Raw genomic sequence first — 13,785 nt, forward strand, 5'->3', positions numbered from 1 at the left:
ATTTGCAAGACCTCAATTTCCATTCTTAAGCTGGATGTGTATGATAGCAGCTAGTACAGTATGCAATCACACCTATATGCATTCTGCATGTCTATAAGTGCCACTTGCCAACCCCCTCCTATAACATCTTGCAATGCTGGCTGCCAAATTCCTCCTCCACTTTGGCACTTGCCTTGACAATCAATTCAAAAAGGGGCAGCTCAATGAGGAAGAAGTTTCGGCTGCAGGTGTCATTACTGTAGGAGTATGTGGAGTTTACCCCTGCTTTGCAAATTAAGAATCAATGAAGCATATGGGTTAAAAAGGAAAATTTACCTTGACATGGCCCTCCAACTATGCATACTTGTGCAGACTCAAAGGAATAAATAAAAAACACAAACGTATGTGAACAAATTTGAAGGGCCATTTTTGTTTGTTTTGAAAAGGGACATTGCAACAGGGACATTGCCAATTGGATGAAGGGGTGTACACTGACAACAGAGGAATAGGATGGACGTTAGAACTAGAGAGAACGTGATGAGCAACCAGTAACATGGGCTTTCTCCATGTTTTAAAGAACCCAGGCTGAAGTTACTCTGGACATCGCAACAAGCCATCCTAAACAGCACTAATATTAGCTACAGGTTCTCAGAGTGGCTTCTTTGTGAAAAGAAACAAAAAACAAAAAAACCACCCTTAACATGGCATGCAAAACATATCACTGAAAGCAATGCCATGTCCTTGCATGTACAGACCTGGAATCCTGGTATGGAAAGGTAACATAAATAAGATCTACTCTTATATATACTATGAGAAGTTATTTCTTTTCAGTAAACATTTATGCATATTATGAGCTATAAGTGGACACATGAATATATATATTTATGTAACCTAAATAAATGCATTTCATAGGGTGCTGAACATGATGCACAAACCAGGTAATCTACTAGGGGTGTTTTTTCTGGATTCTATGTGTGTTTATTTGGGGGGGGGATGCAGTTTGCTTTAATTTATCTTTTGTAAACAAACTATTTTGCTAACACCCAAGCAAAGTTTTTTGTGTAAGCTACTGGTCTCTGAACCTCAACAGCCCAGAATCATCTTGGCTAATGGGTGGGTTATAAATTTAATAAATAAATAAATAGTTTTCCTTTTATGACACACTATTGAACTCTAAGACACACTTACACTTAAATAGTTCTGAGTCTAAACATTTGTTTCAAATACTAGAAATTAATGGTGTTCACATTTATTCCTCACAAAATCCTTGTTATGCTAAGTTTTCTTCATTTAAGTAATTTAAGTTAGGGGTTAGGGAGGGGAGCCCAAACTATTGCTATTACTGTTAAACAATCTGGAGTCAGAAATCCTTTCTGATTTACTACAAATTACTCATACATCTATCAGAAGATTCTGACAGATATGTCCTAAAGCCAGGGTGGATGACTTGTGGCCCTCTAGATATTTTGACCTACAAGTAACTTCAGTACAGACAATGGCAATGAGAGTTCCAGAAGATAGGAACGTCTAGAAGGTGACGAGTTACCCATTGCTGTTCTAGACCCTGGACAGCATCTAGTTTTCTGGACGCTTACACTTAGGAAGAGATAAACTTTCTTCCCCAATACTCTGCATCAAGTCCTGTTCCCATCACCACCACTCCTTCATACATCTCCAGATAAGCAAATGAACAGCTGAACGTGCATCCCTTAGAAGGCTGGACTTGACTTAAGTCCTTCATGCCCTGTTTCCTTGCTACTACTACAATTATGGTAAATGTTTTCCCATTTTTCTAAAGTGTTGCAGAATATAGCAAACAATGCTCATAGCATACAAATATATTCTATCAGGAAAGCTGCTAACTAGCCACAGAGATATCAAGAAAAACTTACATAAATTGCCACATTTTAAGAAAGTACATTAAAGAATACAAAGATAAGGCTAAGAGGGCATTACTGAAAGGAAGTTCCAGTGGTTCTGAAGCTCTGCTACTGAAAAAGCCTTGCTATACAAGAGAAGATGCAGCCTATGGGTGATTAGGCCTTCCAAAATTGCCCATCCCTGTGCTAAAGCATGGAGATAAAGCATGTGGACTGTCAAAGAGAAATTCAAGATAATAACAAAACCTCAGCAGGTCTTCTATGAGCATGTTCTAGTTATTTTCATCTTATTTTATACATTAAAAAGGAACAAAAATAATTCATCTTCTTTGACCCTTTTCAGTGTGTAAAATAGACAGACAAGAGCTATTAATTTCAGTGCAGCTTGCTCAGAATTTGCTTCCATTTCATTCTAAGATTTTTTTCTCATTCAGTGTATAGCCTATGCCACAAGGTGTATAGGCTAGCGAGTATAAAACCAAAGCTACTGAGATTGCAAAATACAATATCCTTAAAAATCTGCCTTATTCTTCATCCTATTTTGCTTACTTCACTTTTAATAAGAATATTTTTCAAATAGGGCAAGGCTGTGCTTTCTGCCTTGAACTAAACTAAGCCAGCAAATAAATAATATTTTATGAATTTGTTCTTTCCCCTTTCTACTTTTTAATATTCCAGTGAATATTATGATACAATTTTGACAAAGCAAATACTGGAATAAATTCCTGCCCATCTTTTCTGCTACAAACATAATGCATTGCTAATGAGGTGCAGGTACTGAAGCCTCCCAATTGAAAACCAAAGGGTCTGTTTTCCTACTGAGGCATAGGGGATTTACGCTACAATTCCCATTAACATTGATAGAAATTACCCATGTAAATCTATCTTGTATACAGTAAATGGAAAAAAGACACCACCAATATTTCAAACCAAAGCAGGGCTCTGATAACTGTATACATATTTATGAACATTAAAAAACAAAACAAAAAATGTATCACCTTTCCTGGGATCAGTAACAGAGGAGCAGGCGACATCACAAAATGTTCTTACTCAATGTTTGAAGCATCACCTTATCATTTGAAGGAACAAAAGCAATACTCATCTACTTTTTAAAAATAGAGCTACAATAAATTATGCTTAATTTACACTTTTAATTTAAGAGACAACTTGTATTGAGGAGTTCTTAAAAGCCACCTCTTGCTTTGCATCTCCCTTCTCATTATGAAAGCAAGCCAACATGAATTAGATTGGCTTGCAAAGCAACTGAACAGTAGAAGCATTAATATACACACACATATATTAAAGCTATATTTTCTCTCTATAGTTGATTTTCTGATGGCATTATATGAGTGTTACAGTTTTAATCCAAATATTAACATATGGAAAATCATGAAGATTACTGAAATCTTTAGAAACAGAAAATAAATGCAACGCAACGCAATGTGAGGCCACCAGCTTCTCTGACTAACAACAAAAACAGTTTAGTATCTGTGTCTGTGATATAGATTATCTAAATACTGAAATTAATGAAACTAGGGGCTGGTTCTATCAGGAGGTATGGGAAAGCAGAAGTGTTTTGAAGCTGCTTTTTGCGGCAAATCTGTCAGCTATTTACTTATTTGTATACAAGGAAGAAGGGTAAATTTGCTTGCGTGAAATGGCTTCAGTACATGGTTCTATGCCTTTTGTAGTTAACAAAGGCACTAGCCATGAGTGTTATTTTTTTGGTAGAAAGGAAGGGCAGAAGTCAAACAAGCCAACAAATCTGGATGGCTGTACAGTTCACCACATTCCTGCCACTGAGCATAAACTAAAAGCCCACTTGTCTTCTATGAAGAGAAACTCAGTATAAGGGACAGGGCATATGGAGAGCGTTGCTTTGATCACAGAAAAGAAACCAAAAATCCCATATAATAGAGTGCAGTTATTTACTTTATGGAACAATGTTTTTCTAAGGCTTGGTTTAACAGCCCCAAGAAGCAATCACTATTTTCTGCGTAAGACTGGCACGTATCCCACACTAAAGTACTGTGTTGGTCTCATAAGAATTTGAGCCAGGCACAGAAAGAAGGCAAGATGGCTTCACCTTAAAGAGAATCAACCTTTACATAAAATGCAATATAAACGGAATACATTCTAATGCAGATGTTAGAACCACAGAAGAATCAGTGGCACATCAGTGCAACTCAGGAGTTGATTTCAGCTGGCATACTGATGGGACTGATCTTTATCTAACTAGCTTTATAGGGAGATGAAAGAACTGCCATGAAACAATGTATGTGGAATGCTTAGAATATTCTTAAGTGCTATGTAAATTCTATATGACAGCCAATGTGGTACAGTAGTTAGAATGTTGAACTGGGACTCAGGAGATCTGAGTTCTAATCCTCATTCAACCATGAAGCTCACTGGGTAACTTTGGGCTAGCTATTGACTCTCTGTCTAGCCTACCTCACAGGGTTGATACTGTGAAGATTAAATGGAGAGGAGAATCTTATAAGCCACCCTAGGTTCCTTGCAAAAGGAAGAAAGGCAGGGTATAAATTCAATTCAATAATTGTAAGTATTTCAGTATTTAAGTGCTAGAATTAATATGTATTTACACTGTTTTCTTGCACCACAGTGTATTTTTGTTTCATTTGTATTCCTGTATTGTCTCTATCACACTGAAAATGTCTACCCAGAAACAAGGCTCAGCCAGTTATTGCCATGATTCATACAATAATACTCATACTCAAGGCTGAATATGGCTTAAGTGTGGGTTGAATATAGATTGATGGGGGAGGGGAGTTGCTTGAACTGTAGGCTGTTGCATTATGTGAAACAACCGTGCAAATAACCCATGGTTTATCAATCATGAACAACCCATAGTTCACGATCTAAAAGCAAATCATGGCTTCTCTTCATGGATTTTCAATAGTAACAGCCATGGTTTGTTAGAATGGCTGGCTTCACATAACATAACTCCTGCTTCAATTCCAGCCCATACTAATCTTTGACTGTGGGTTTTTGTGTTACAAACCAGTCAATGTGTGCCTCAATCGCATTTTATCCTTTGTGCAACAAATCATGCTCCTCAAATCCCAATACAGAGGCAACTGCCCACCTTCTACATCATCTTCCCACCAACATTTACTTCTTTATAGGAGGAGAGGAATGTTGTTAAATAGCTGAACAGTTCTTTGTCGGGGTAAATATGTACTCCAGTGATTTAAAAAGGCAGCACATCGTTTCCAGAAGACACTGACTTATGGAATGGTGGGACATTGCTGTGCTGGAAGAAGGTAACCTTGCTGGTGTAAGACACTTCTTTGGCTAAAGGCTAAAAGGTGAAGCTCCTACTATACTTTGCAGTGCTTGTTGTCTGATTCCACACAACAAGCACTCTTTTCTGTTCTCACCTCTTCTACAACATTAGTGAAGCAATAATATGCCTAAAAACATATTACTGCCTTTTCATATTTCAAAGCAAAAAACCTGTAATATCACTACAAAAAATGCTGTGGCTTATTGCAGTGCTATCTTTCCTGCTCCCAATCAAGGTCTATGCCAAACTAAAGGACAAAGTGCCAAAATCCCAGCAAAGAGACAGTGACCTGGTTTGCATGCAATGATAGCTCATGGGTTAAGAGCCCACCACTTTTGCTTTTACCAATTAATCCACAAGCAGTTCCTTTGTATGTAGTTAAGTGTGATGTACACCCAGACTGCTAGCTGTTTAGGAGCTAAAAAACCTCAATGCTTAAACCGCTGTTTGTTCTACAGTTGACTTCTGGGTTGCTTAGCCCCTTAACTAACCCAGTGGGTTTGCACATTGCACTCAGCAACCTATGAAGGAGCCACTAATCAGTTGCTGAGAAAAGATGAAAGTAGTGGGCTTCCTCTCCCTCTTCTTTCTCCCAAGGAGCTCATGAGTCATCTAACTCATGGGCTGTCACTATGTGCAAACTGGCCTAAGTATCTTCTTCCCTTCAGTACAGTAATAAGAACAATAGGAATAATTTTGAATTTATTAGTAAAATTCATGCAATTCATAATTTTATGATATGTAACAGGAATTGCATGGATAATAATTATTCCTAACTGGGCCAGATTCAATTCATTTTGTAATGAATATTTTGTGGGTGCAAGTTTACCATTTCTATCTACTGTTCTGTTTACCAAGAAAAACATTAAGGCTAAGAGAGTTGCTTTCTTAAATATACAGAAATGTGAGATGAATTAAGTACAAACTGACCAAATAAAAGAAAAGCCATATGTGATAAGGAATGGAAGGGAAATACTACAGCTACAGAAGGGAAATACTACAGAACCAAAATAGCCTTGCTAAATCAGTGGTGGTACTTTCTTGTTGGAAAGTTAAGTATATGCCAGGTATGAGAGTGTGCCACTCAGAAAAGGAGCACATGTGTAGCCTCTTGGGATTATGATGGATTTTTCTCTAGTTCACTGAGTGACAAAAGAACAGAACTCTAACATGGGCAAGGCAGACAGGAGTGTGGAATGCCCCTATTCTTTTTCAGATGAGACACAAGTTCCTGTTGTTTGTGTATTAGTGCGGGCAAGTTGATCACTCATTGATAAAAGCTTTAGTTGAATGATCAATTAAGCCATTTAAAGTTTGTAGCCTTAAATAAAATACATTTTCAGTGTGCCTTAAAATCCAAGTAAGCTTTGTTTCCAAACTTTCAGATTTTTCACAGGGTCAAGTACACAATTTCTTTGGAATTTGTGAGTAATTTTTCATGTACCCTTAGTCTTGTTAGTCCCCAAATCAAGTACAGTTTTAAAGAATACCTCCCCCCGAAAAAAAACCCTTTAAATATGTAGGTCATACCATTTGAACTTATAGCTCTTGCTTGATTCTGGAAAGTTTTGGACCGTGTTCCATATTGCCCTGAATAGTGGCTACTTTGAGGAGATAATTCATTCCAAGTACCACTCTGAGATGGATGGAGATTTGTTTGGGTTTCTGCAGGAGGATTCAGACGCTGATCCCAGGCCAAATCTAAATCCTGGGGTTCTTCCTTCAGTTTTTCCCCTTCTTTGCCAACTCGTTGATATATTCTTCCAGTGCTGTCATTCAATAATCTTCTCATCCCTGTAATTTGTTTCTTAATTTCCCGGCTTTCATCTCCTACTGAAAACAGAGACACAGTTATCACTGTAAATTAGCAAAAATGGTAATGATACATATTACCACATTCAGAAGACTATGAAAATGTCTACTTTCTGAAATGCATAGACATATCTATTAGAGACAAATTGAGAGAAAGAAATATGTGCAGCAGCTTATCTAGCTGCTATATATCCCAAACTGGTATGGTACTAAATGCATGATCATCCTCACCATAAATAGCATATGGAAGTTTGCAAAACTTCTTTAAAAATACATATACAACTTAGTACAGATAACTGTGTTTCACTTCAATACCACAATCATTGACACAAACAGATGGTAGAGATAAAAATGTAATAATTCATAAAAATTTAGAGTTTTCATTTAGAATGAATGGTTGTACAAATGTAAACTTTCTGAAAAGTTTGTTACAGCAGCAATAACACTCAGGCCAGTCAAGCCTAACAACGTAGAGTATAGAGAACAGGACCAGAAGATCACATGTCCCCTCTCTGAGCTTATGACACATCTATGGGTTTAATCAGGGCTGGCCAGTCAGACAGAACATTGAACCTAGGCAGAGGGAAAATGGAAGAAAGAGGATCATCCAATCCTTTCATACTACTTAATATTACATCTGTGCTAGTTTTGAGAGTTCTTCCCCACTGCCAAAAAAGGCTGCACTGGTGGGCCTTAAAGGAACTGCTCCTCCTCCTCCTCCTCATCTATTATTTATTTCATTTCTATACTACCTGTCGCCAAAGCTCTCTGGGTGGTTTACAATATGGTATAAAAACAATAAAACACAATAGATGCATTAACAAGAATTAAAAATGAATCTAAAATAGCATAAAAACATTAAAGGATAATTAAAAGACCTAGCCATGAATTTAAGAAAGGCACCTGAATAATTGTGTTCCTGAAATGACCAGGGAGGACTTTAAAGGCTTCTGAAAAAAGGGCTGTTTTAAACTGAGACCGAAAAGATGGCAAATTGGGCATCAGGTAGGCCACAGCAAGGAGGTTGTTCCAAAGATGGGAGACCACCACCAAAAAGGTCCTCCTCCTAGTTGTCACCCTTTGAGCCTGTTGAGGGATTGACAATCAATGCATGTGGGCCAGAACTGGTCTTATATGTTCAGGCTTATGAGTCCCAGTTATTAATGTGGCTCCCACATTCTGCACCAGCTTCTGAACCATCTTCAAGGACAGCCCCACATAGAGTGTGTTGCAGTAATCTTATTTAGAGATTACCAGGGCACAGATCACTGAAGTGAGTCTATTCCTGTCCAGTAGGGATAAAGCTGCACCACCTGCTGAAACGGGTAAAGTACACTTCAAGCCACCAATGCCATTCAAGCCTCAAATGACAAAAATGGATCAAGGAGCACCTCCAAGTTATGGATCTGCTCATTCAGAGGGAGTGCAACCCCATCTAGAACAAGCTGAAAACCCCCATCTGGTCAAAAGAATCACTCACCAATAGCATCACAGTCTCATCTGGGCTGAGTTTCAGTTTGTTAGCCCACCCAGTCCATTATTGTAGCCAGACACTGGTTTAGCACATCCACAGCTTCACCTGCAGATGATGAAAAGGAGAAATAGAGTTGCATGTCATCAGTATACTGATGGCAATGCACTCCAAAACTCCAGATGACCACACTCAGCAGTTTCATGTAGATGTTGAATAGCATGGAGGACAGAACAGACCCCTGAGGAATTCCATGCTGGAGAATCCAGGGGGACTGGACAATATTCCCCAAGCACCACCTTCTGGAGACAGCCCTCTAAGTAGGAGCAGAACTATTGCAACACAGTGTCTCCCACTCCCAGCTCAGTCAGCCACTCCAGAAGGATTTGTTGGTATTGAAAGCCGCTGAGATGTCCAGCAGTATCAACAAGGTCTCATTCCCTGTCTCACTCTCATCATACAGGATGACCAAGGCTGTTTCCATGCTAAAACCAGGCCTGATCCCTACTTGAGATAATCAGTTTCATGCAAGAGTGTCTGGAGTTGACTGGTAACCATGTTCTCAAGAACCTTGCTCAGGAAAACAATATTTGCTACTGGTCTGCAGTTCAAATTTCCTCAGTCAAGGAAGAGTTTCTTGAGAAGCACTCTTACCACCACCTTTTTAAGGCAGCATAGGATGCCACAAAGAGGCATTAATGATCTACCTCATACAGTCATTTATTACTTCCTTGCTGGCTTTTATCAGCCAGAAGGGGCAAGGAGGTGGTTGCATGAACCCGTCCAAAACCTTGGCCATATTCTTGAGCTGTACCAACTGAAACTCATCCAATGAAACTGGACCGAACTGTGGTTTGAATATCGCCACCAATTCAACTGCTATAACTCTGGAGTCCAAGTCCTGCTGGATACAACAGATATTTCCTGGAAGTGCCCAGCCAGTAGATTACAATAGGCCAGAGATGGTTCCAAGGTGTCCCCGGGGCCAGAGTGTAATAAGCCCTGAACAACCTTGAAAAGCTCCACTGAGTGTCAAACAGAGGATTGGATAAAGGTCGTGAGGTATTGTTTCTTTGCCACCCTCACTGCCTCAAACTATAATGACTGTAGGCAAACACCAGGTTTCTGTTGCATTATCAGTGAGTTCTCTTCCATCTGCGCTTCAGCCATCTCCTAAGTTATTTCATCTCTTTCAGCTCTGGGATATACCATGGACCTGAATGAGCTCTACAAAAGAGAGGGCATTTAGGAGTGATCATGTCAACCACCCAAGTAATTTCTGCATTCCACAGAGTGACCAGGGCTTTGACAGGAGCGCCAGCCTTGTCAGACGGAAAAATTCCCAGAGTCCTCTGGAAACCATCCAGATCCATTAGCCTCCAGGGGCAGATCATTTTAATGGGCTCTCCACCCTTGCAGAGGGAAGAAGTCTAAATCTCAGCGGGCAGTGATCTGACCATGACAAAGGGACTGAGTCAAAGTCCCCCACGCTCACAGCACCATCCAGCCAAGAAGCCCACATCTAGAGTATGTTGTGCCACATGCACTGGGCCAATAAAATATTGGGACAGTCCCATGGTTCTCATGGTGACCATGAAATCCTGAGCTGTCCCAGATATGGTATCCTCAGCATGAATGCTGAAGTCCCCCAGGACCACTGATCTGGGACTAGACTTGGACAGGATTGCCATACAAGTTAATACTTAATACATAGCACCTAAACTGATTCATTAAATCAAGCTTGAGAGTGTAGGCTCTTGCAGGATCAAGTCACAGTAGCAGACTGTTAATTAACAGGAATTTTATAACAATGGAGAAGACAGAAAAACAAAATTAATAATCAAGGAATGTTACATTTTTTAATATCAGCAGAATAGCATATAGCTGGAGTTTTTGATGCACAGCAGTTCAAAATGTGAACAGCAAAAAACATGCGCAAGAAAAATGCAACAGTTTCTAATGAGATCTCAGCACATTTAAAAACAATTATGTACTTGGCATTGTCTAAGTATTAATTTTATTTATGACCATGCTTATTTCACACTGAATATGTGTACATTTGGAGCAGAATGTTGCCATTTTGCCCATTGAGCCATGCAAATACATTTCATTAGCAGTAGGGAAAAGTCTCTAGCAAAACTATCAGGCATTTTAAGCATGAGTGAAAATGGAGATTGAAAACAGACACCATCACACAAGATGTCTTTCCTATATTGACATCACTTCCTTGAAGGAAATGTGTATCTTTTCTTTCCACACACATGGACAAAAACTGAAGATCTAACCTTCCAGTTTTCACCCTGACTGGACAGAATGTAGAAACTTAAAGATGTACTGGGGCAGATCTAATGAGAAGGCAGTAGAAAGCCTAATGTGATAAACAGAAATCCTTCTTCATTACCAGCATAAACTCTGTTCAAGCAGATTCATACAAGTTTTGGGGTCAAATCTCTGCCCTGTCATCACATACGCTACCTTTCTTAATCTACTCTTGTTATACTTTCTTTCTGGCCTTGGTTTCTTATTTGTGGGCAGTGGCAACTCAAAAAGGAGATCTTAAATGGTATCAACATGACTTGGCTCCATGGTGCTCACCCTTGAAGGTCTCCCTGAAGATAACAATTATAATACTTAGATGTTGTTTATTTCTTTGAAGAATTCAAAGCACACCCCTTCACATACCCATGAAGCCCTTTACACCAAGGACAGGCAACTTGGGACTCTCCAAAACTGGTGTTGTGGCCTACAACTATGATTAGCCCTAGCTATCATATCCAGTGGTGAAGGATTATGGCAGCTCTAGACCAAACATGTGGAGTGCCATCAGTTTTCCCTCCTTGCCTCCCAATAACCCTGTAAGATAGGGGTGGTAGTGGTGACTATTTTCATAAGTTGCAGATGGAGGTTCAAGGATGATAAAATTGCTTGTCTAACACTATCTAGGGAGCACATGGAGCTGTGAAGCACACCAGGGAATTCGGGATTCATAGTCCATTTCCTTAGCCATTAAGATATTCCAGTATGGAATTGGGGGGGATGTCTGTTGAAAGACAAAGGGAAACTGCTTTATAAGTTGCATGGTAGATAAGCATGTGCCCAAACACTAGCACTACTAGCCATGTATTTCTCTGCTACTTTATGAACGTCTAGAATATCCCTGAATTCTCATCCAAGTTTGCCAAGCAGTATGGTGAGCTTCTATTTTAGCACAGCAATTTATTTATTTATTTATTTATTTATTTATTTATTTATTTATTTATTTATTTATTTAAAACATTTCTATGCCGCCCCCATCGCAACAAAGCCTCGGGGCGGCTCACAACAAAAACAAAAACAAACAAAATCATACAAAAATTATACACTAAAAATATTAAAACCTGGTGCATCTTGGCTTAAATTTTTTTTTAAATCCTACATAATCAATTAACACTTAAAATAAGTTTTAAATAAAAAGGTCTTAGCCTGGCGCCGAAAAACAAATAACAACGGCGCCAGACGGACCTCTCTGGGGAGTGCATTCCATAGGTGGGGCGCCACCTCAGAGAAAGCCCTCCTCCAGGTACTAACCCTCCTAATATCATTCACAGAGGGTTCCCGGAGAAGGGCATCTGTTGCTGATCTCAAGGGGCGGGAGGGCATATATTACAGAAGGCCTCGTTGTACTGTTCTCTGGATGGCAATCATAGAAATTTTGTACAACCAATTGCTAAACGTTTTATATATACCACCACTTCAGATTATTCTCTCTAGGAATAAGAAGCAATCCTAAATGAATTCTACCATAGTAACATGTTCTGATATTTTAATTTAAATTTTGACTAAAATCATTGGCAGGAATTGGTATTTCTCTGGAATGAGGCTATGATGTCAGTCATTTATATGATTTCTCCTACATGCCTTTGTCCATACAGGAGAACTCATTTACCATGCCAGTTTTTTGATATATCAGAAAAGATGTCAGAGGAAACTTAATTTCAGTGTGTCTTGTTGTTGTTGTTGTTAGTCGCGCAGTCGTGTCCGACCCATCGCGACCCCACGGACAACATTTCTCCAGGCCTTCCTGTCTTCCACCATCCCCCAGAGTCGACTTAAGCTCACATTGACTGCATCAGTGACTCCGTCTAGCCACCTCATTCTCTGCCAGCCTCTTCTTCTTTTGCCATCTATTGTTCCCAGCATTAGGCTCTTCTTCAGGGAGTCCTTCCTTCTCTTTAGGTGGCCAAAGTATTTGAGTTTCATCTTCAGGATCTGGCCTTCTAAAGAGCAGTCAGGGTTGATATCTAGGAATGACTGGTTTGATCGCCTTGCGGTCCAGGGGACTTGCAGGAGTCTCCTCCAGCACCACAATTCAAAGGCCTCAATTCTTCGGCGCTCAGCCTTCCTTATGGTCCAGGTTTCACAGCCATACATTGCAACTGGGAAAACCATAGCCTTGACTATACGCACTTTTGTTGGCAGGGTGATGTCTCTGCTTTTTAGTATGCTGTCTAGATTTGCCATAGCTTTCCTCCCCAGGAGCAAGCGCCTTAATTTCTTGGCTGCAGTCCCCGTCTGCAGTGATCTTGGAGCCCAGGAAAATAAAATCTGTTACTACCTCCATTTCTTCCCCATCTACTTGCTAGGAAGTGAGAGGACTGGATGCCATGATCTTAGTTTTCTTAATGTTGAGTTTCAAGCCAACTTTTGCACTCTCCTCCTTCACCTGCATCAAGAGGCTCTTTAGTTTCTCTTCACTTTCTGCCATTAGAGTGCTATCATCTGCATATCTGAGGTTGTTGATATTTCTCCCATCAATTTTAATTCCAACTTGCGATTCATCTAGCCCCACCTTTCTCATGATGTGCTCTGCATATAAGTTAAATAGGCAGGGTGACAGTATACAGCCTTGCTGAACTCCTTTCTCAATTTTGAACCAATCAGTGGTTCCGTGTCCAGTTCTCACTGTTGCTTCTTGACCCGCATATAGGTTTCTCAAGAGACAAATAAGATGGTCTGGTACTCCCATCTCTTGAAGAACTTGCCACGATTTGTTGTGATCCCCACAATCAAAGGCTTTAGCATAGTCAATGAAGCAGAAGTAGATGTTTTTCTGGAACTCACTAGCTTTCTTTATGATCCAGCGTATGTTGGCAATTTGATCTCTAGTTCCTCTCCCTCTTTGAAACCCTGCCTGTACTTCTGGTAGTTCTCGGTCCACATATTGCTGGAGGATTTTGAGCTTGTAGGATTTTGAGCATAACTTTGCTAGCATGTGAAATGAGTGCAATGGTGCAGTAGTTTGAACATTCTTTGGCATTGCCCTTCTTTGGGATCGGAATGTAAACTGACCTTTTCCA

The 13,785-nt window shown here is 39.7% G+C and overlaps 1 protein-coding gene across 6 annotated transcripts in view; it reads right to left on the bottom strand.

Annotated features, from left to right (window-relative positions):
• Positions 1-13,785, bottom strand: part of BEND7 (BEN domain containing 7) — a 74,862-nt gene that overhangs the window by 54,262 nt on the left and 6,815 nt on the right. For 4 of the 6 annotated variants that reach the window (XR_006414005.1, XM_044423307.1, XM_044423306.1 and 1 more), the window contains one exon: positions 6,697-6,996. Coding sequence is in view for 5 of the 6 variants with exons in the window: in XM_044423307.1 (XP_044279242.1) it covers positions 6,697-6,958 (262 nt within the window). In the remaining variant the exon portion in view is untranslated. Of the gene's footprint in view, positions 1-6,696; positions 7,000-13,785 lie in introns of those variants that run through there. The other 2 variants (XM_044423304.1, XM_044423303.1) reach the window with 1 other exon arrangement.

This window comes from Varanus komodoensis, unplaced genomic scaffold (assembly GCF_004798865.1).
Source record: "Varanus komodoensis strain SLA01 unplaced genomic scaffold, ASM479886v1 scaffold13_3, whole genome shotgun sequence".
NCBI lineage: Eukaryota > Metazoa > Chordata > Lepidosauria > Squamata > Varanidae > Varanus > Varanus komodoensis.